The sequence below is a fragment of the Vipera ursinii genome (assembly GCF_947247035.1).
Source record: "Vipera ursinii genome assembly, chromosome: Z".
Taxonomy (NCBI): Eukaryota; Metazoa; Chordata; class Lepidosauria; order Squamata; family Viperidae; genus Vipera; species Vipera ursinii.
The window spans coordinates 29,325,363-29,349,910 of NC_139517.1; the positions used below are offsets into that span (position 1 = coordinate 29,325,363).

Genomic DNA, 24,548 nt, shown 5'->3' on the forward strand with positions numbered 1-24,548 from the left:
TACTACTACCACTGTTGGAAGTGGGTTGAAAAGAGGGAATTGTGTGCTCAGCCTCAGAAGGTTAAAAGCCCCTTGAAAAAAACCCATAAAGAATTTGTATCTTGCTGAACATTCTGAAAAAAGCAACAATTTCAAAATCATATTGTGGGAAATATCTGGCAGTTACAATCTTTATGATGAGAGTCCATGGCTGAAAATTAAGCTTTCCATAGCTTCCATGTTGGTTTCTGCAAATTTGAACAGCTCCTGTGTGTGTGATGTGTGTGTACGGAATGCACCTTGATGCTTGCAAACATTTCATTATAGATGTGCCTTTTCACCGCCACTTGTTTTATTCTAAAACCTTAATGAAGATCACAGCTAGTGCTGACATTACTATCAGCTAATCGGTGTATTTTGAGTAGTCCTAAGCGGCTTGCTATTCCTCACATTGTCTAGTTTCCTGCAATAAATTTAAGAGAGACATGTTAGGATATTTAGTCAGTCTAGAAACTCACAATTTAAAGGGGCAACTGGAGGATTGTATTAACTGAGCTACACAGATTGATTTCTCTCCCAGACTGTATAAATCAAATCCAGACAAAAAAATACATAGGCAGAAGACTACTTTAAAGTTAGAACACTAGGAAGTTCAATCAACTGGGTTTGACTGCTGTTCTCCAAGCTCTCCCAAGGATCCCTCAGTGGTGGTTCCTAAGGTTCTTTTGGCTGAAGAATGTATTTAGACCTTTAGAATATTCATTGATTCATTCATCCTACCTTTATCATGTTTATAAATAAATCAAGGCAGCAAGCCTATTTTCCCCCAATAATAATCACATGAGGTGAATTGGATTTAGAGTGAGTGACTGGCCCAACGTGACCCAGCTGGCTTTCATGCCAAAGGGAAGACTAGAACTCACAGTCTCCTGGTTTCTAATTATGTGCTTTAACTACTAGAGCAGACATGTCAAACACAAGGCCCGGGGGCCAGATCTGGCCCGCGAAGTGGTTTCATGCGGCCCGCAAAACCATCCTGGAAACAGTGAGGGAACGGCCCCCACTGCCTTGGCCCTGGCCCAGAGACCCTCCTTCTGCCAGAGACCCTCAGATCTGTCCCATTCCTGCCCAGGCCCCCATAGGCACCCTTGATGCAAACGATGTAGAGCTGGCCACACCCACCCGGCCCCGAGGGCAACCGCAATGCTGATGCGGCCCTCAATGAAATTGAGTTTGACCCCCCTGTACTAGAGCAAACTGGCTCTCATACGTTGTATATGCCTGATCACAAGTACTAGCAATAATGTGGATGTGCTTTTTCCATTTAAGTACACTGGGAAAATAATTTTCAGAATTCCATCATGCAGGTGGGCAGAGAATAGCACTCTGCTAACAAATTTGGGGGTCACTAGTTCAGTACAGGTAGCACTGAATGTACACAAGTCAGTTGAAAGTTTTGAAGTAAAACACTTCTGCATATGCACAATATGATAGGCTTATTTAGGCTTTGGTTGGCTTGTCACATATGTAAACCCCAATTCTTTATATGATCTGAACCCAGAAAATATTTAGTGAGAGCCTAGAAAATAGACTAATATGAGTAGAGTTAAGATGGCAATATGAATATTCTAAACCAAGTTTCTCAATCACAATCACTTTTAAAATGTGTGAACTTCAATTCCCAAGATTCCCCAGCCAGCATGATGAAGTTAAGAGACACTGTACTAAACCATTAAGAGACTTTTTTTTTGGTTCTGGACATACATAGTGGTCAGAACAAAAATATGTCTAAGGCAACCTTTCTCCAAATTGGCATTTCTAGATATGTTAGCCTGCAAACTCCAGAATGTTCACGGGCTATAGCAAGAACTGAGAGGTTTCTAGGATCAGCACTGCAGAAAGGTCTCAGATTGTAGAAAGTGAATCTATGGAATTCAATTCCCAATTGACAAATAGGTTTCAATCAAAGCCCCTGGCAAATCCACATGGGGGGTTTACCGATAAGCCAACCTGATTCAAAAGCCTTTATGGGGGAGGGGAAACAGCAGCTTGGGTATGAGTGCAGGCATCTTGCTAGAATGAAAGCAGTCTTGACAAGATAGGTCTTAACAAGGTAGGTGATAGATAGCTCATTCTTTGGCTGCCTGATTCTGAGCATTGCTGGAATTCTCTCTACAGGAGCTAGTTTTGCTTGTTAAATAGTGCAGGTCAGCTGTCTCTATGGTGCTTCAGAAATTCAATGAAGATTCATCCCATGTGGAATTCCTGAATGGGGAGCGTTAAAGAACACCATCCTAGTCTATAGTGAATATAGTGAAGCCCCAAACAACTCCCATTTTTGCAACAAAACAGAAAACCCCAGACATCTGTTGTGCCATCAGGGATCAGTGAGCACAAACACTCCTACTATACCTATGGAACATCACATAAGATCACAAATGGGAACAGGAAAAACTGATGAGGGTCTATGAATGTTCACACTCCCTTTTTAATTCTGCAATCCTCTTTAGAGGATTTATTTAATAAATTAGTTTATTTATTTATTGGATTGACCTGGAAAAAAGTGACTCTAGATTGCACACATTAATAAAAAAGCAAAATACATAAAGGTAAATTGATAAATTCTACCACATAATGGTAAATACATAAAGTTAACAAATAATCAGACTCCACAACATGCATTACATTTCTCTACATTGCAACTATCATCATCTTGGTCCCATTGCGTGTGGAACAAGCAAATATTTCTACAGGTCAGCAGGGATGTATGTTGAGGTGGAACAGGAAATCGTTCCAGAAAGTAGGTGCAACAAAAAAGGCAGAGTTTTAGGGTCCCATTAGATGACATTACTATAAGGAAAAGATCTGAAGTGTTCCAATCATATTACAGCATGCGGAACAGGTGGAAACAGTTGGAGAAAAATGGTCTTGCAGATAACCCAGTTCTGTGCTATGATAGGTACTAGCACCTTGAAAAAGAGCCTTGGTGGAGCAGTGGGCTAATGCCTCCTTAAGTAACACCAGCTGCCTGCAATTAGTGCAGGTTCGCATCCCACCAGGCTCAAGGTTGACTCAGCCTTCCATCCTTCCGAGGTAGGTAAAATGAGGACCCAGATTGTTGGGGGCAATTAAGCTGACTTTGTAATAATGCCGCTTGGGGTGTGTGTGAAAGCCCTAATAAGCAGGCATATACATAGAATGAAGGCTACTGCTAAGCTTGTAAGCCGCCCTGAGTCTTTGGAGAAGGGCGGGATATAAATGGAATAAAAAAAAAACATGGAAACTCCTGGGAGCCAATCTAGCTTGCAAAGTAGTGGTATTCCTTAGGCATACCAAGCTGTGTCTGTGCTATCTGCACTGATGAGTTTTGAACCAGTTGAAGCTTCTGGATCTTTTTTAAGGGCAGTAGAATACATTGCAATTGCACAACTGGGAGGTGACAAAGGCAAGGTGATAGCCAGTAGATTTTCCCCAGTCCAGGAAGAGGTATACAGGTGAAACTCGAAAAATTAGAATATCGTGCAAAAGTTCATTTATTTCATTAATGCAACTTAAAAGGAGAAACTAATATAGGAGATAGACTCATTACAAGCAAAGCAAGATAGTTCAAGCCATGATTTGTCATAATTGTGATGATTATGGCGTACAGCTCATGAAAAACCCAAATCCACAATCTCAGAAAATTATAATAGTGTAAAGGTGCAATATTCTAGGCTCAAAGTGTCCCACTCTAATCAGCTAATTAAGCCATAACACCTGCAAAGGGTTCCTGAGCCTTTAAATGGTCTCTCAGTCTGGTTCAGTAGGAATCACAAACATGGAGAAGACTGCTGACCTGACAGTTGTGCAGAAAACCATCATTGACACCCTCCATAAGGAGGGAAAGTCTCAAAAGGTAATTGCAAAAGAAGTTGGATGTTCCCAAAGTGTTGTATCAAAGCACATTGATAGAAAGTTATGTGGAAGGGAAAAGTGTGGAAGAAAAAGGTGCACAAGCAGCAGGGATGACCGCAGCCTGGAGAGGATTGTCAGCAAAAGGCCATTCAAAAGTGTTGGGGACTTTCACAAGGAGTGGACTGAAGCTGGAGTCAGTGCATCAACAGTCACCACACAGACGGATCCTGGACATGGGCTTCAAATGTTGTATTCCTCTTGTCAAGCCGCTCCTGAACAACAAACGTCAGAAGCGTCTTACCTGGGCTAAAGAAAAACAGACCTGTTCTGTTGCTCAGTGGTCCAAAGTCCTCTTTTCTGATGAGAGCAACTTTTGCATCTCATTTGGAAACCCAAGGACCCAGAGTCTGGAGGAAGAATGGAGAGGCACACACTGCAAGATGCTTGAAGTCCAATGTGAAGTTTCCACAGTCTGTGTTGATTTGGGGAGCCATGTCATCTGCTGGTGTTGGTCCACTATGCTTCATTAAGTCCAGAGTCAATGCAGCCATCTACCAGGAGATTTTGGAGCACTTCATGCTTCCTTCCGCAGACAAGCTTTATGGGGATGTTGACTTCATTTTCCAGCAGGTCTTGGCACCTGCCCACACTGCCAAAAGCACCAAAACCTGGTTCAATGACCATGCTTGATTGGCCAGCAAACTCGCCTGAGCAAACTTATCTTGCCAAGAGAAAGATGAGACATGAGACCGAACAATGCAGAAGAGCTGAAGGCCGCTATTGAAGCATCCTGGTCTTCCGTAACACCTCAGCAGTGCCACAGGCTGATAGCTTCCATGCCACATCGCATTGAGGCAGTAATTGCTGCAAAAGGGGCCCAAACCAAGTACTGAGTACATATACATGCTTATATTTTTCAGAGGTCCGATATTGTTCTATGTACACTCCTTGTTTTATTGATTGCATGTAATATTCTAATTTTCTGAGATCATGGATTTGGGGTTTTCATGAGCTGTATGCCATAATCATCACAATTATGACAAATCACGGCTTGAGCTACCTTGCTTTGCATGTAATGAGTCTATCTCATATATTAGTTTCCCCTTTTAAGTTGCATTACTGAAATAAATGAACTTTTGCACAATATTCTAATTTTTAGAGTTTCACCTGTAATTGGCATACAAGATGAAGCTGCATGAAAGACCTCCCAACCATAGTCATCACTTGCACTTTAAGGAGGAGCTGAGAACAGGAAAACCCCAAAATTGCAGTGGTTCTGAGCAGGGGAGTGCCGCAGCCCCCCCCCTCCAGAGACTAGTATGTTTCCAGGTCCAAGACACACACTCTCTCTGTCTGTCTGTCTCTCTCTCTCTCTGTGTGTGTGTGTGTGTGTGTGCATACGCTCATGTGTGTGTGCATGCAAAACCAACAGGCTCCCAGTCTTTCTGGATTGTTCTTCATCCAGACTCCTATATCCTCCAGAGTCCAGACATTGGTATAGATTTTTTTTACAACATTACTATATATAATTGGCGATCATCAACTTCCTGTTCCTGATGATACTACATTCCATGCCAAAAGATGACCTCCTCCAAGGTTTCAGGTAGAAGTTAAGGAGAAGAGAAGAGTGCCCTGAGGTACTCCCACAAAATAGGAGTCTAGGATCAGACCATTCCCCCCTCCCAGTGCCATCTAGAACTGTCTGGAGGAAGGAGGAGGAGTGTTGTAATATTGTGTCTCTTACTTGCAGCTCCCTAGCCAGTGCAGAATAAACCATGCTCAGTGGTATAAAAACCTGCTGAGAGATCAAAGAAGGCCAGGATCAATCATTCCCTTTGCAATCCTAATTCCCTCCAAAGGTCATCATTAAGTGTAACTAATGCTGTTTTTATGTCCTGGTCTGAATGCAAATTAAAAAGGGTCCAGATAATCTGCTTCCCTCAGGATCCTTTGAACTATCTGAAAAGGGAAGGTTGGGGACAGGATGCAAATCATGTTAGATCCAGCAACAATTTCTTGACGAGGAGGCAGACTATGTATGAGTTGGATGTTGATTTTCAGGAATTCACCCTGGCATTATAAACAATAGTTATTTTCCTATTCAGGGATAGTCAACCATGTACTCAACTCCCAAACTAAGTGTTTAAAAATAACCACATGGTCACATAAAAACATTTAATAGAAAATAAAATCCTAGTCAGTTTGAAAATCTGCTGCCCTGTCCAGAAAAAGAATAAAAGAAAGCAGGGACTATAAAAAAGTGGAACTATATATATATTACAAAAAAGGAGAATCAAGAGAGTTGGAGGTAGCTTTTTGGCAAATTAATGATTTGCCGTGGTCCCCATGGGGGAAGTCAAGAAAACCAAGAGGGCCTCGACAGAAGTATAATCAAAGACTCCCACCCATTTTGTACATGAGTAGGGCTTTGATTGTATGGGCCCCCATGTTGACTTTTTTAAAAATCCCTTCCCTGGACATCTGATGATTTTAGATTTTAGACATTTTAGCACTCTAAGCACCAAATGGCTTGACTCATCTTCTACTTCAGTTAGGAATTTCAAATACCATCTTATTTCTCTGTTTTCTCCAACTTTTTGAGCTTTGTAGTTATAATTTCCAGTCCTGGGAAAAAAATTTCTTTTCTTGGATATTTTCACTCTATTTATACAGTAAGTGTAATTTCATATAGTTGTTATCATATAGCAACAATTATGTAAAATTATATTTAAGCCTTAAACAGGAGAGCTGGCTGATGGAGTGTATTATTACGGCATTTTCTTTTTAATTGCATTTCCTTTTTTGAAATCTTTTACGTTTTGGTACCACCTAAAATTTGGCGCCCCTAAACCAGTGCTTACTTGACCTACAACCGGCCCTATTTGTAAGTAACCAGGTATAAATGGTTAAATTCCTTCAACTCTTATGTTTTTCAATCTCAGCATCTTTAAGATGTACAGACTTCATCTCTCAGAATTTCCCAGCCAGTATGTTGGAAGTTAAAATTTTACACTTCTTAAAACTGGTGAGGTCGAAAAACACTGCTTCAGCACTTAGTAATCATTTTGCAGGTGCATCCACAAATTGTTCTTAAAACCTTTATTATACATCTGGGCAAGAAAAGCTACGGTACACAACATCCTAACAATTTTCTGTTAAGATCAACAATTTCAGATCTGGGTTTTTGTTAAAAAGCATTCGTAATGGTGACATTTGTATGCCTCTGTCTGATTTGGGAGAAAATAAAACAAAAAATAAAGTGGACAAGGTATCATTTGAGTGGATGATGCAGATGCTCTCCAGAAATTGCTGTTGTAGACTAGAGGGCGCAAGTGGCCAAGCCTGTATGGGTGAGCAGGTGGATATATTCAAATACTGGCAGTTGAACTAGTGCAGGGGTGTCAAACTCAATTTCATTGAGGGCCACATCAGCATTGCAGTTGCCCTCAGGGGGCTGGGTGGGTGTGGCCAGAGTGAGCGTGGCCTACTGGGTGGGCATGGCTAGAGTGCATATGGCCTACTGGGTGGGCATGGCCAGCTCTACATCATTTGCATCAAGGGTGCCTATGGGGGCCTGGGCAGGAGTGGGACAGATCTGAGGGTCTCTGGCAGAAGGAGGGTCTCTGGGCCAGGGCCAAGGCAGTGGGGGCCGTTCCCTCACTGTTTCCAGGATGGCTTCACAGGCCACATGAAACCACTTCGCAGGCCGGATCCGGCCCCCGGGCCTTGTGTTTGACATGTCTGAACTAGTGGCTGGTTCTTAGCTACCTTCATTCTCCCATGCTGATGTCCCTACCACCCTCAAGCTTCCCACGGTTTATTGGGAGGGGCAGGAGAGAACACGTCTGAAGAAGCCCTGCTAGCAGCTTCCCACCATTACTTTTCTTTTCTGAGAGAGCCTATGTGAGAGATGAGCACCAGCCCCTAGAGTTGGAAACGACTAGCATGCATGTGCGGGGGAACCTTTACCTTTATGTGAGAGGCATGCAGGAGCATTTTAGGAAATAAAGATGTGCTAGAGGGCTAGTCCCCCTCCCCCATTTTTTAACAATTCACCAACTTCTCTATAGTTGTTTTTATTGATATTATTATTTAAGGAAAAGACTGATGCAGGGAAACTGACAAGAGTCCAGAAAAATGTCTTGGGCACAGACTGACCTGGCCCACAGTATTCATAAAAAAACAAAAACAAAGCCACACCCTTGTACAAAGGATTTTGGCCCAGGTAATGTTTTATACTTACTCTTGATTTGGCACTGGAAAACGAGAAGTATTTCTCATATAATTCCTGGAATTCTATAGAAGAAAACAATTTTGAAAAAGTGATTGTGATGCCTCAGTAGGCTGGGAGAACAGGTGAAACACCTTACAACATCTTACTAACTTGCATCAGTTTTAGCAATTTTTTTTATGGCCACTTCAAAACTGCTGACTGCCTGAACCAGCTCCTGCAGTTTTCTTGGCAAGATTTAGAAGATTTTTTTTGCCATGCTTCCTTTTTCTTAGGCCTGAATGTGTTTGGCTGAAGATCACCCAGCTGGTTTTGTTCTTAAGGCAGGAGTAGAACTCAAGTCTCCTGATGCCTTAAGCATTATGCCAAACTTTCTCTCTTTCACAAATAGCACCTGCTTTAAGTGAGAAGGATCTTCATTTGCATTTCTATTGCACCATAAGTTAATCCCTTTCACCTTATTTGTCAGAATCCATTTATATCATATTCATAAATGTACGTTTAAAACATTATTCCATGGATCCTGCCATCTCCAGAAGAGAAGAGAATGGATGTGTATTGAACCGGTATTAGGCATTTCAAAGGAAAGGAGAAGCCTTTTGAACTGGGGAAACAAAAGGGAGGGCTAGCATCTGGCTTGTGTCACGGAAGAGAGCAATAAACATGAAAGGTCCTAAGTTCCTTCTTCCCACGAGAGGGATGATACGAGATAAAGGATGGGGGACAGACCAAATGGGGCTAAGGGGAGTTAAACCGGGAACTCTATATAAGGGTTTAGTTTGTGGAATAATATTAAGTCCTGTCTCATTTCCTACAACCAAGCATGTCATAGTAAAGATTCTTTTTGGAATAGATTTGACTCCAAGAATTTTGTCTTCCTAAGACGTGGTTTGGGGTGGGTCCTGACATTATCCTTGCTGTGAAACAATGAATTTATGGGAATTAAATGTATTCTCATAGATACATAGGATAATTATACTGAGTGATTCACCAGAAGCTTAACATACCAACACCTTAACATATTGTCTCCCTCCCTGTGATGAATTGCAATCAGTGACCGAGTCTTCTCTTAGACAAGGAAAGATTCTTGATGATTTCACACAGAGATGACTTTCTTTTGGGCTTTCAGGATTTCAGGGAACAGCTAAGTTACCCATCGAAGAATGAAAGGGCTGACTAATGGTTCTCAAAAGATATTTTTTTAAGCAAATCAGCTTTAAAAAGAAGAAAAAGACATGGGCAAAGAAGAATGTCCCAGACATGGAAGACAGACTAAAAACTGGGCTGTGTTTATACAATATATCAATTCACAAATTAGTCAATCACATTCTACTCTAAAATGGGTCAAACAAATAAACCATGTTTAAAGTAACCATGGGGAACTATGTCATGCAAACGTTGCCTTGGAAGTTCCAGCAAAAATCTGTGGTAACAAAGCATTTCTGCAGTCTCTGTTTTTCATATGAGAAACAAAGAAGCAACATTTCCCCCCCCCTTCTTCTCCCTAAGACAAAAGTTGCAGCTGGGCCATCTGCCTTCTTCTTGGTCTGTGGGAGGCTTGTTGACATTAAGGAGATGCTGCTTGACTCCGGGAAGCAATTTTAATTCCTGCAAAGAAATTTAGGCTGGCAGCATGTTACCCTAACAAGACTAAGGAGGAGGGGAGAAGGTTCCAAGGTGACATGGAGGATGCAAACCCTGTACCTCCCTTGCTGCTAATAACAGAGTAAGAACATTTGCCTCCTACATAAGCACGTCAGAAATTGGCTCTCCTTACCTCTCCTTCTTTCCCCATCCCAAATGATGGCATTCTCAAGTGCTAGAAGGGAATTACAGTGCTGATGAGGTTAGAAGAAATCTATTTTTATTGCTTGGATCTGTAGATATTAAACAACTTTTAATCAAAGTCTTGGGGTCAACTTATTTTCTAGTTTCAATGTGATTGTTTTTAGAATGGGAGAATTTACTGCTTCTTGAGTTTGCACCAATGTCCCAATTTAGGAACATTTTTACAATTCTATTGTTTCATCCCCTAATTGATCAAAAGCACATTTCAGCCAGTTTCAGAATCTTAAGAGCAAAGGAGTCACTGAATCACTGCCCTGATCTCCTAATATTAGTTGTGGGCATTTGTCTGGAATAGTTGCAAAACAACCTGTACTTGTGATGCGGTTCTGCAAAGTCACGCTTCCCCCTAGAAAGACCTGCTAGGTAGGACCTGCTTACTCTTCTTGTCCAGAGGTTAGAGGGTGAGTGAGGTGAAGCTAATAGTCTTGCAAATTGAGAAACAGATTGCCCACAAGTTCTATAAAGCCACAATATTTCAAAGAAAAGATTAGTTTTACTTCAGTTTCAAAGACCTCCTCAGATGAACCAGAAATAAATTGGTTCAGCTGCCAAACAGAGATCACAGCATGAGGTTACAGTCTGTCTTTTATCTCTATGTTGTTACTGTTCAGACTGGGGTGGGTGGAAGAAGCAAACTGGGTAAGTACAGTGGCACAGAGATTTAAAAAAAAACAACTATATTTTGCCCTTTTTAAAAACTTGTTTCAAGTTTTATGTATTAAGCTTGCTATATTGCTGCCTTCCATTGTTTCTCTTGAGAATATTCTTAGATCTCTGTAGTTTGTAACATGGCATCCTCCAGATGGTTGGGGATGATGGGAATTGATGTGTGATTCATATAGAGTTCCTCAACTTTGGCAACTTTAAGATGTATGGACTTAAGTTCTCAGAATCCTGGTAGCTGAAGTCCACACCTTTTAAATTTGCCAATATTAAGAAACACTGATATATTGTATAAAGCAGCGTTTTCCAACCTTAGGAACTTGAAGATGCGTGGACTTCAACTCCCAGAATTCCCCAGCCAGCATAGCTGGCTGGGGAATTCTGGGAGTTGAAGTCCACGCATCTTCAAGTTCCTAAGGTTGGAAAACGCTGGTATAAAGGATACCAAGTTTGAGAAGGCTGCTATTACACTAATAAGGGCCTTCAGATTCTTAAATTGCTCTACTGGTGAAACATGGAAGGCTGAACCTTTGAAACCCTGGGGAAGGATGCACTTGCCTGCCAATCCTTTTCGTATTGCTTCCTGTCGTAAGTTGCCTTTCTATCTCGGAGTCTTTTAAGAATTGCCTGGTTCTCCAGAGTAATCCTTACAAGTTCTATATTCTGCTTCTGTCGGAACACACTGCAAAACCCCAAAAAAGCTCAGGTAAGATGTGAGGGTTAACACTGTAGTTCTCCAAAGTGGTTAACATTGGTACCCAAGGTTTAAGGAGACTATCTATTATGATATAGTTTGGGGCTGGGGTTTTTAACATGGTTTTAATTATTGTATATATCGGGCATAATATTTACCGTAATTGTTTTTTAACTTTTGCACTTTGTTTTTTAATATTTATTGCCCTGTACACTGCCCTGAGTCCTTCGGGAGAAGGGCGGTATATAAATTTAATAAATATAAATATATGGTTCATTGCACAGTAAGCCAGATATTAAGACAAAGGATGTTGATGTTTGATGGTTTTAAAGATGATGTTGTAGGCTGTAAGCTGTTCTGAGTAAAGCTGCTTTTTGCAATTGATCAATAATGATTTTTTCAATGCTAATGGTTCAAGTGGTGTGCCAGCTGTTTTGGGATTGTATCCAAGGTGCCTATTACTATTGATACCACCTTGGTTTTCTTTTGCCATCATTCTATTTCTTTTTCCAGGTTTCTGACTTTGCTATTTTCTCCAGTTCCGTCTCTTTTACTCTGCTGTCTTCAGCTACTGTCATATTCATTATCGTTGTCTTTCTTATTTACAATTGTTAACTCTGGGGTGTTTTGTGGCAGGTGTCTATTTGGATTCTGAAATCACAGAGCAATTTTGCTTCTTAGTTTTCTATTACTTTCTCAATTTTATGGTCTCACCAGTTCTTGCTTGTAGGTGAATGGTGTTTCTTCCACTATTGTTGCTACTTTGTCACGCCGTTGCCTGTAGTCAGTCTATGTGATCTTCTGGCAGCAGCTAACCAAGTGGTTCCCTGTTTCTTTAGTTTTTTTTACAGAGGTAGCACTTGTTGTCTGTCACTGTCTCTCAGTTCTGGTTTTATATGCATTTGTTAAGGCTTGCTCTTGTGCAGCCAGGATTAGTCTATGTGTCTCTTTCTTCAATTTTCCTGCCATTGTGAGCTCTTGGTATTATTTGCTTTGCCTGTTACTGGCCATGTAATACTTTGTCTTCCTATGTTTCTTTCTTATTGTTCATTTGGCCTTTCTTGTAGGCCAGTTTGGTCTCTCCAGTAGTCAGTAAAGCTACCTGATAAACTAGTGTCGGTGCAACTTCTTCACTGTCCTTCAGATATTCTTCCAAAGCCCTTTTTCTTCAAAGATCTAATGCTGCAACTTTACTTGGTAAGTAGAGTCTGTCAACATCACTGCAAGGATGAAGGGTAGGATTCATTGTCATTTTTCTGGCCTTCCTATCTTGGACTTTTACTTCTGAGTCTGGTCCACTATTCCAACTGTGTATCTAATGACTTGAATTGCTCAGTTGTCAATTGCCTAGATGGTGTTTCCTTCACTGAATTTGGACTAAGATTTTTTTCACTCTCTTGATGTATTCATGTCTAACTTTTTTCTTGACCTCAGTGTGCTTAATGTTAACTTGAAAGATGCACTAGTATTTGTAGTGATCATCTTCATCCAGACTCTTGATATTATTTCCATAAGACATCTTGATTCCTTCAGTTTTCACTATTTTCCCCGTTAATGTTGAGTATGTCCAATTCAAACCCCACTGCAATATCTTGACTGTATATTTGGACATTGTTCATCAATTATTCTGTTTCAGGTGGTATTTTTTCCATACAGCTTGTGATCATCCATTTTTAGAAGGTGGGATAGCCTGGCAGATATTTTTGATGTTTGATAGCGATAGCCTGACTTGTTCAGTATTGTTGACAGAGGAATCAGTGCAACAAAAAACAGTAGTAGTGAGTTTCCTTGAAAGATTTATGTCTTGATATTAACCTCCTCCAATCTATCACCATTAACCAATAACCATGTCTTCCATTGGGCCAATGATCTTTTTCTCTGATGTTTCTACTGAATCTTGTCATTTCTAGGCACTTGATCCAGGGAGTCTACATGCTACATTCAAGTTGATCTTTCTGTTACAGTTTTCCAAAAATTGTCAATTAGGAGTCAATCTTTTGTTCTTCTGATATTTATTTTCTGCTCAGGTGGAAGGAACTTGTTTTCAACTAGATGTTATTGGGCTGTACCACACCTGTTCGCAATTTGAAGGCTGTTGATAAGCAGCTGATCAATCTATAGTTGCCTGGTGCTGTTCCTTTGCTGGTTCTTTCATTTTCAGGTAGGTTTTGCCAGATGTTAGCCATTCTTCAATTTCACTTCCTTGTATGTTGTTAAACTGCTTGGCAATGAGTGATCAAATGTTTCAACCAAAATCCATGCAGTTCATATTCACTAGGTGCTGACAAATTCCTGATCTTTCTTGCTCTTTTCTCCAACATTTATGCTATCATTATAATTTTTTTCATTTCACCTTTTTATTCTTATCCACTTCCTCTAAACAGCTGTGTTCATGTTGTATTTCTATGAATTATCTCATAATCTGTGTCCAAAACAGCATTGTTCCTTCCTTGTCAGAGGTTGACTGATTCACGGGAGTCTCTCCATTGATAGATTGGTAAAAACCTTTCTAGCTGAATTGAAATTGGAGACTCTGCCTATACTGTAATTTGCAATTTGAGTTTTTATCTGTTAATATTCTTAGCTATAGGTATTATTTGCTGCTTTATTATTTCCAGTGCTTCCTTGATCCTTCGTTTCTAGGTGATATTTCTTGATAAGATCTTTGCTTTTCTTTGTTCTTCGGCTTCTTTTCATTCATCTGTTCTACCTTGCTTGTCTGTGATCTCAGTTTGCTGATCTCATTTTCCAGCCAAATCTTCCATTTGGGTGAGTCACTGTGTGGCTTTCTTCTTCTTTGATTATTATTATGGTTTGTTGCACAGTCAGCTAGAGTAGTATGTATTAAAACATTTTCATATAATGTGGATTGATAAACACTTTGAAATTTTGTGAAGGTGTTGAGCTGAAGAATTTGGGGATCCCTGATTTAGAGACATCCTCTGCTAAAATGAAGGAGGATGGTTTTGCTTAGGTAGCATATTTTCTTACCCTTTGAGCAAAGAAAGGAACAAGCATTCCCTACATTTTTGCTGATTTTTCTTTTATATTTTAAATTTTTCATTTGATTCTTTTTCTTTCTTATTTTTTTTAAATATTGCTGACGACAACATATAGGTAGTTTTCACTTACAATAGTGGCTAATATCTGTAGCTCGGGTGTAGGATGAGAGTGAAGGTTTGTTCTGTGAGTTGAAGGTTAGTTTCTGAACATTTTGTTACCAGGCGAGGTAACATCTTCAGTGGTGTTGAGTGGGTGTCTGTGTCAGTGTCCTACTTATACAAGGGCTTCAGGTGTGCGAGTGTCAAGCGATGGTATTGTGACAGGCCAGATGTGAGTCATCAGAGAGAGGCTTGTGATGGGGAGGTACTTCAGGTCAGGGTCCTTGGAGGGTTTGAATTATCACTGGGTCAGGAGTGAGTCAGCAGAGGGAGGCTGGTAATGGTCTTGTGACAGATTATGTCAGGTCACGGTCGTTGAAAAGTGAACTGTTGGGGGGGAGGAGAGGGGTTTGAGGGTTGGCTGTTTGATTTCAATTATGAGGGGTTCATATGCTGGTTGTAGATCAATATGTCTGTTGATGGAATTGCTTGTGGAGTGCCAGGCTTCGGTGAACTCGCGAGTATGGCGGGTGGTAGCATGGCCGATGATTTTAGTGTTGTTCCAGTTGAACTGGTGTTGCTCCAATTGAACTGGTGTCAATGTGGGTAATGATTAGGGATTTGGGATCATGTCGTTCTTAAACTGACGTGATGTTAGTCCCACGGAGAAGTGGTTGCAATCATTACAGTTGATTTTGTAGATGGCACTGCATCTTTCATCCTTCAGTGTCTTGTCTTTGGTTCTAGATAATTCCTAGTGGAGTGTGGCTCTCGGTTTGTGGGCTATCACTATTCCTAGGGGTTGGAGAATTCTGGCTGTCATTTCTGACACCCCTTTTGTGTAGGATAGGATTCATTTTTGCGTGACAATCAGCTGTGTGGTGTGTGATGGTTTGGGTGCTGTGTGTTGGAATACAAAGTTTTGGGGACAGCCATTATGGAGAAAGATGTCAAAGAGCTGTTTTTCTTCTGCTTTTCTTAGTGGTTTGGTGCTGCAGTGTGTCCTGTCCCTTCTGAACAGTTCTTACTTAACAACGACTCAGTAACATTTCAACTTACAATGGTGCTGAATGATGGGTATTTATGACTGTTACTTGTATTTGTGACTGTTGCAGCATTCCTGTGGTCCTGTGTTTATGATCTTAGTACTTAGTGTAACCAGCTCACAAGCATGGTATCACAGAACAATCATGGGATCAATATTTGCAACCTTCATTGCCAGCTTCCAACAAGCAGTCAGCTTCTACAGGAAGCTGTAGAAGGTAGCAAATAGTGATCATGTGACACCACCCTTAGTGATTCCCAGTATTTGCTTAACAATGGCAACAGAAAGTGCTGTTAAGTAATGCAGTCATGTGACATTGTAGTTTAAAACTGCATTGCTTAAGTGACGGAATTCCAGTCCCAATTACCATCATTAAATGAGGACTACCTGGATGAAACAGAATATCAACTCAAGCAATGAAATGTTGAATAGATCCCTGACCCATTTCTTGTTCTTTTTTTAAAAAGAAATTTATTTTAAAACATTTAATGAGAAATGTTTCTCGTTTCTTTCTACATGAAAAGAAAAAAGAAGTAAAAAAGTACATAGTGGATGGAAGATGGTGAATTTTATTGGTGAATAAGAAATCTGAAAATTATCATAAATTTTAAAAATGCATTTCATTAAATAATTAGTTGATGGTATAAATTCATTACTATACATTTTAAGAAATAATTATAATACTCTAGACATTAGTATTTATATTGATATCACCACTTTTGTCATTATAAATATAAATAAGGGAAAGGAAAAAAGAAAAATTAATAATCAAATTAAAAATAATTTTAAGTATGAGTTAAGAGAGTATTGAGTTCTAAATTTTCTCATGTTGCACACAACATCAAAATATTTATAACCATTTAATATTGTTTTTGGTTTCTATCTTAACCTCCCAGTTTCTTCCCTTAAAAACAGTTCACTAAGTATGTAAATTCGCCTTATTATGTGGCACTAATATGTAGAGTAGCCATTGTTGCATAAATTTAGATAAACCTTTGGATGTATAAACTCGTAATTTTGCCATTGTTGAGTGTTCCCCAACTTTGGTTTCCAGTGTGATATTGTTGGCAAATCCCATAATTACTTTTTTAAAATTGTGATTATACCCAAACACTTTCCCCCCATCAGGATCACAAATGTAAGTCTATAAGATGAAAAGTGTCTGGTGCTAAAACAGCAGGAGTGGAATTGTTCCAGAACTAAACAACAGAGTTAGTGGAAGAGTTAGTGGTAAAAAGAAACCAGGCTGTCAAAGAACACAATGGTGGACACCATCAAAGCTTGACACCAGCTAGAGCATAGAAAAACTTAAATAGTGCAAAACATGGAGACTTGGCCCATATAATCTACTGAATGGATATCATCATCATCATCACTGTCAACATGTATTTGCCATGTGCTCTCCTACAATAGAAGCATTTCTGCTGGGATTTAGCAATGATTGCTTGAGCAGGCCTGGTCACCCAAACACTTGCCTGTGAAATGTGCAGTGGGGAAGTGGAATAAAATCTACACATCATGACTGTGTCAAATTAAGCAGAAAAAGCGTGTTTTGCAATTCAGAAAGGATCAGTATAAGAGTGCTTCAGTCTTGGACAGAGGGTAAGATAAGAGCAATGTTGTATGATTAAAGAGGAAACACAGCATTATCAGACTAGTTTGGTGCTGATCTTCTATGGAAGTGACCAAAAGGCTTCCTTCTACTGGTGAATTTTGATGGATGAAAATTAGCAGCCCAAAATAGTTCTTTCATTTTTAGGAAGAACATATGAATATTGTAGCATAATCCAATTAAAAAGCCAAACTAATTTGTCTAATCCCTGTAATGCAGTATTTTTCAACTTAGATAACTTTTAAGATGACAGACTTCAGCTCCCAGAATTCCTCAGGCCATGTCAGCTAGAGAATTCTGGAAGCTGAAGTCCACTTATCTTAAAGTTGCCAAGGTTGAGAAATACTGCTGTAATGAAATTGTTTGGCATGGTGCCATAGGCTGTCTCTTAGTGCCCTGTTACTACAGCTCTTTCCCCAACCCATGAAATGTGAAAGGTGTCCAGCCTCAGCATGCTGGGGTCAATGTGAAGGAATGGCCAAGATGGAAACTGCAATTGTTTAATCGGAACCACATCTTTTTTGTTTTGTTTTTGCATTTGTCATCATGCTATTAAAAAGGGGTAGGGCTTCAATCGTGTAGGTGCAGCTGCCCTCTTGACTTTTTTGACACCCCTCCTCTCCCAGGTGCCCCTATGTTCTTCAGACACCCAGGAGAACTGCTTTCCAACATAACCTTATGCCAGAATATGAGCCCTGCTTGATAGGTATCTTAAATGCTGCATTAAAACATTGCTAGGTCACCCCTGCTCACCTCTTTTGTTGATACTCGTTCCAGCAATCAACCATACCTGAACCATGATATATATTAGCTAGACGTTTAGACAGGGATTTATTTTCTTGTTCAAGCTGCCCAATCCTCCGCTGGGCATCCTGTGGAAAGAGAGGTCAGCTGGTTGAAACCATGTTTGTGTTTTGTTTCTCTTGTCGACTTCATCCCATGTTCCTAGCCCTAGGCCAACTTTTTTTACACCTTTTTCCCCCAAACATTTTTATTTAGCTTGATGGAAAGATCAAACCTAGGATTCTTTCCCCCAACAAGTACATAGCAAAGGTTGCAGCTTTCTGTATTTCCCTCAGTGACAATGAAGATTGGGGCTAATTTTTGAAAATGAAGTGCAAACTTCTTAACCTCTTTCCCCAATTTAACTGGGACCTTGGTATTAAGAAGTGAATGTTAATTTTCCTCTGTCCTTAAATGCTTTTAATTAATATTCCCCTCTATCCAATACTCTATTGCCATTTTTGCTGCAAAAAGAATTACAGCTTTCTCTCTCATTATATCCAATCTGCAAACAATCAGGTGTTTTCTAGACAGCAGCTACCTACTACAAAAACACTAATTCCTTGCTGCCACCTAATGATCCTCTGGATTTGTACCAGATGGACAGATGGATGGTTGGACAGACAGACAGACTGATTAATAGTTTTATGGTACCAACTGGTTACTTTGATTTCTGAAACAATACAAGTAATGTTGCAAGTAATAACAAGAACAAAAATAATTCATTTTATTCATTTAAACTTCAAAAATCTATATACCAAAAATTAAAATATATGCTAAAAAATAAAGAAAAAACAATGAATCCAGAGAAAATGAAAGGGCAACATGGGAAAAAGCAGCCACTATGAAACATGAAAAAGAAAAAAGCTAATGTATTATAATACAATGCGACTGACATTTTTAATTTGTTTCACTTCCATCGCTTTTCTATGATATTACACAAATATTATATCAACATGAATTATTACAATTCAATTTTCCAATGATGAGTGGAAATATGTAGAGTCCCAGGTCTCCCTCAAACCTATTAACCCCAAAATCATATAGCTTTGTCTTCCCCAATCTGATGGAATCCAGTTATGAATATTCATAACAGCTTTCTGGTTGTTGGCAGCTTTCAAACACATCTGGAGGGCAACCACTTGGGAGGGCTACTACAGATTTAATCATAACTAAGAAGAGAAAGAAAATTACATGAGTCCCTTGAGTTAGGCCAAGGGAATGTCATGTGATGTTCTCAGAAGACTGAAAACGTCATCAGCTTTCACCAATATGGTCAGAGATAAGTAATGATAGAAGTGTAGAGCTTTCAGAAAACTCTTGTACAATTTTTCCTTCTCTATGACTGTGGATGTTGCTATCTTTTCTTCCCTCACACTTCCTACATGTAATAATTTCATTTAGAACTTTGGGCAATCATTCTGCTAACATTGGAAATAATGTTTTCTAAAATTCTAGAAAGGGAAAAAAATCTGAAGAGATTTCCCCCCCTCCCAATTTAATATCTTAATTACATTGCTTCTTTTCTGAGGATCATTTGGATTCTCTGTCCTACCTTGCTCCACAATCTTGGGACATTTTAAATTCTGAGCAAAAGTGAGCATTTGATTAGCCTTACCAAGAGAGCATAAATCTAAATAATAAGCTCTTTCAGTAGCTTATTAAAAAGAAAAAAGTTCCTATTTTTAAATCACAGTTCTGAACAATACTTTTTTAAGGGGATGATTTATTTTTAGAATGAATACATCTGATATTGCTTCTGTAATAAAAGATCCAGAAATAATTGTATCTTGAGAAAAGCTGGAGGTGTCTCCAATATTGTCAAGATCTTGGAATCTGGTTTACTTCTCAATAGAACAAACTGGGATGGAAAATTTTGAATCCTGACCCAGCACTAGATGAAGATGATCTGTCTTGTATCTTGGTTATGATTTGTTATCCGTGGTTTTATAAGTAAATCACAATACCTAGTAACCTTGGGAAACATCACATCTTTTTAGAGTTTCAGATAAGAGCAGTGGCCATCTCTATTAGTTTGAAATGGAGGCTTTCTGTATTTAAACAATGGATTTATTGTTTGGGCTGTTATTTTTCTGAGTTTTGAAATTGTGAACTATTTACAGGCCTTCCCATAGAGAAATAGGTAGGATTATCAGTCTTATCATAACAAAAGGAGGTTCCCTTACCTGTATCCTAGAGACCTTGAAATAATGATGAGTCTGTGTATCTGGAGAACTATTATCTACCTTGCTCCTGGCTGGAGAAAGCAGATAAAAGATTTGGGTGAAGATACATTGGCAGTCCTACTAGGTAGACCAGACCAGAAAATCAACGCCAGTGGAAGACTAGAGCTGCACATCATTAAGGTAGGCTACAATAACAGAATCTTGAATTATGGCCTAATTGTGGGCAAGTACCTCTTAGCTATACTACAATCTGATTCATTCATTCATTCATTCTACATTTCTGTGATATCAGAGAAAGGCTTACCATATCATGTAACCTCATGGCTAACTTAATTATGGTTTTGTCAGTTAACCAAATGTTTTAGGTTGGCACGTCAAAGCAAATCTTAAGTGTGTTCAAACAACATACAAATTAAAATAAAAGGTAAAGGTTCCCCCGCACATGCGTGCTAGTTGTTTCCAACTCTAGGGGCTGGTGCTCATCTCCATTTCAAAGCTGAAGAGCCAGCGCGTGGTCATGTGGCCGGCATGACTAGATGCCAAAGGCACAGAGAACGTAGTAGTGGTGCTTTCGAACTGCTAGGTTGGCAGAAGCTGGGACGAGTAACAGGCCCTCACTGTTATACAGCACTCAGGATTTGACCCGCCAAACTGCCGACCATCTGATCGACAAGCTCAGCATCCTAACCCACTGAGCCACCATCCCCAAATTAAAATACAGTTAAGCTATTATTATTCTGTATGATTCCATATAGTGTGGAAACATAATGAGTATGACCCTTGCAAGCTAACTATGATTAACACATGCAAGAACTATATGAAAGAATCCAACAGAACACTAAGCAATGAATTATTAGGAAACCCAGCCAATAGAAAGATAGGCAATACAAGTAGTCCTTGACTTACAACCATTCATATAGCTAATTTTGAAAAATGTGACTTATGACCAGTCCTTACAATTATGACTATCACAGAATCCCCATGGCCATATGGTTAAAGTTTGGGCACTTGACACCTGGCATGTATTTACAATGGTTACTGTGTCCTGGCATCGTGTGGTCGCCATTTGCAACCTTCCCAGCCAGCTTCTGACAAGCAAAGAAAATGGGGGAAGCCAGTTTTGCTCAATAACTGCATGATTCATTTAACAACTGCAGTCAGTCATGGCAAAAAAGGTTGTAAAATCAGATATAACTCCCCTAAAACAGCGTAGCAACAGAAATTATGTTTCCCATTGTGGTTCTAAGTCAAGGACTATCAGTAGTGATTTATTCAAAACCCTTCATATACAGCTTGTTTTGTTCTATCTTTGACGAGATGTGTGGATATTAACACAGTTGGTCTAAATGGAATGGGCAGTCTTATTATTTTTGAAAATTATGCTTAATTGAACAGTAATCCTTTGAGAATTATAGGAAACAGAAAAAGGTAGGTTGTGGATATGGAATATCTTACTATACATTCAACAATTGTTGAATATCCAACAATTGTTTAGATGCCTAAAAGCTCCATTTGCTCCAGCTGCTCTTTGCATAGAGTTTAATGTGATTGTTTTTGTGTGGTTTTGGACTGGTACAGTGATTTTAAAATATAGTTCTTTAATGCTTTCTGATATTTTAATTTTGTGCTTTGCAAGCCCCTTTGAACAGTAGAAATATAGTCCTCAAGTCTAAGTACAAATAAAAGCTAATCACAGTAGGACAGCCATGCTTGTGAGCAGCTATCAGGAGGTGATGGAACTGTAATAATGGGGGAGAGAAGCAACTGCAAAGGGGAGTAACCACTTGGGGAAGCATAGGAAATAATCAGGGGATGGATGAAGGTTTTTGCAATTATTAGAACAAAGTCGATGTTGATGAATACGTGGCAAGAGTAGGTTAGCTTTTCTTCATTTTGTAGAAAAACTTACAGTATTGCCTCCCACATACATTGCCTTTCTATCATGTCATTTAGTTTTAGATTATACATACTTTTTGGCCTCTGCTTTTTTCTTGGTCTGTTATACTTTTAGTAAGTCTTCTACCTGATTAAGTTCTAAATTCTGTCAAACAACTTAAAGAAGCATAGTTCGTATAAGACACTAAAGAGTGGGCAAACAATTTGCAGATCATACTAAGCTAAAATAAAATAGGCTGGGTTAGGCAATCACTTCTGGGCAACTGCTTACCCTTTGAAGTAAGTCCCAGGAGCTGAACCACAGTAAAAGACATCATAAAAATGGGTGAAACAGGGAAAAAGAAAGATGGCACAAGGATTGTGCAGTTGCCCAACAATGGCCCCTGTGGCTTACTTAGAATGAACAGGATCAAAACCGCTTCGCATTTCACCCCTTAAAAGCTCCACCCTCTCCATGGTTTCAAACCTGTTGTGTACTGGGTTCCTTGCGCAGGAATGAAGACCAGGCGAGTGAGTTCAGCAAGATCATGGTTTATTGCTTGCAGGATCTGAACTAGAGAACAGGGCTGCAGATGCAGCAATTTATACCCTGGCCCCTAGGCGGCGGCCAATAGGTTTGAAGCAACCTATTGCTGCCTAGGGGCAACCAATAGCAGCGCTGGAGACGGGCTGTCTGAGAAGCTGGGAGCCGTTAGCTAGCTCCCTGCTCCAGCAGCCTGCCAGCCATTACCATGCGGTGTTAACAAGCAAGCCCAATACATTACAAAACCCATCTGCTTTCAGAATGTGGCCCTTGATTTGCTTTAAAGTAGACACACATTCTGATTCAAAACAAGCACAGACACTGTTACTTGGGTCATTTTCTTCAGCCTTTCGTTCAGTGCACTTTCTAACAAGCTCTCGCTTATTGTTTGTAACCCCTTCCGCCCATTTCTCAATCATGCCAGTTGGGCTGTGAAAGGCTGACGGACAATCTATGATTGTTTGTGTTGAATACAGCCCCAAACAGAAAGCCATAAGGCTGACTTTGAAATAAGTGTGCCTCACTCTTTTCTATAGATTTTAACCCTAAGCAAAAGAAGGTTTGGAAGAAACCTACCCAATTCTATTTTGCCTCGAAAAGTGAATTCTCCTGTGCGGGATTTATTCCTTCCCAAGTTGACTCTCTGCCTGGAATTGGCAACGACCACGGGGAATGTGACGGCTTCTAAGCTGCTCATCTTTGCACAGCTGCTCTCTCTTCTCAGATCCCAAACAAAAAGGCAAAACTCTGGGCTTGGTTTCTGCATCACCCCTCCCCTTTGGCCAAAGTTGCCATAGATGCCCAGTGTGACATCACGGACTCTGAAATGCCACAAGAAGACAGCATTGTGTCACAAGCTCCCTGTCCTGGGTTGTATTCAGATCATCTCCCAATTACTGTGGCTTATTGCTCAGAAGCAAAGCTTCGGCTTAACCTCTGTGGGAAGAAAAATTCTATACCACCCTTTGTCTTCCATGCTACACACCAACTCCATCCATCCCTGACCTGCCAGGGAATCCCCAGACAATAAAACAAAAAAGAGCCTTTCTATCAATTCTGAGGCTTAGGCTGAAACTGATTAAACACAAGTGGCAATTAAAACCAAGGAAAATTGCCTCAAGATATAAACATTCAAGAAACAAAACTGAAATTTGGGAAGTTAGCTGAGTTATGCATCCATGCCTCACCAGTGACCTACCTAAGGAAAAAAGCAGAAGCGTCTGTGAGATGTCAATCTTGCGTCTCCTCCAAGAGCTTTAGATCAGTGTTGCTCATCCTCAAAAACTTTATGATGTCTGAACATCAATTCTCAGAATTCTGCTGGTGGGGGAATTCTGAAAGTTGATATTCAGACATTTTAAAGTTTCTGAGAATGATATAAACTTCTTTAGATGGCACACATGGTATGCTTTCTGTATTTCACCCTCACAATAGTAATGCTGGGTGGGGAACAGGTGAGAAAGAAGGTGATTGGCTGTAGTAAGTTTTCACAAGTGAAGATGAACTTGAACCTGGACCGACTCCCAAGTCAGTTCAACACAGAATATGGGATGATGGATAGAATGATGATGTCACAATGGAAAGATTTCTCTTATTAATAAAGGTACCAGAGGAAAAAGGATAATTTTATGCAGAGAGTAGAATCAATGGGAGGAAGCAAGTGGATCTCCTACTAATAAGGAGATCATAAAAAAATAGAAGTGGTTAAGGTCAGGTGGAAAAGAAAAATGGGAACCCATTTCTAAGGTAAGATGAACATGAATATTCATCCTTTGTGTTTTAGTCACATTATGCTCCATGCCCCAGCAGATCCTTTTTTTTTGGTAAGATTTTTCAGTTAAATGAATAAATATGCAAGGAAGCTGTGTGCTGCAAATCAACAGTCTCAACCTTTATCCTGGAATTAAAGACAATAGGCAAAATAGTTTGTGTCTGTTGTTTGAAAATATGTTCATCTGGTAAATGGAAGATTTCTAAGTCACTGTGCCAACCATGCTGGCTATTTTATAAAAATGATTATTGGGTCCACTGACCCCAAAGGGCAAGGATCCCTAATTTAAGGTTCAGTTTGCTAACCTTGAACAAATATTTAA

General features: G+C 39.8%; 1 protein-coding gene across 1 annotated transcript; it reads right to left on the minus strand.

The window, feature by feature from the left end:
* Positions 1-10,368: 10,368 nt before the first annotated feature.
* CFAP97D1 (CFAP97 domain containing 1) lies at positions 10,369-23,152 on the minus strand (the record flags this gene model as incomplete). The annotated part of the gene is made up of 5 exons (XM_083377565.1): positions 10,369-10,497; positions 11,174-11,297; positions 17,821-17,939; positions 20,037-20,107; positions 23,032-23,152. 5 exons carry the CDS (start codon positions 23,150-23,152, stop codon positions 10,369-10,371), a joined length of 564 nt encoding a protein of 187 aa, XP_083233691.1.
* Positions 23,153-24,548: the final 1,396 nt, after the last annotated feature.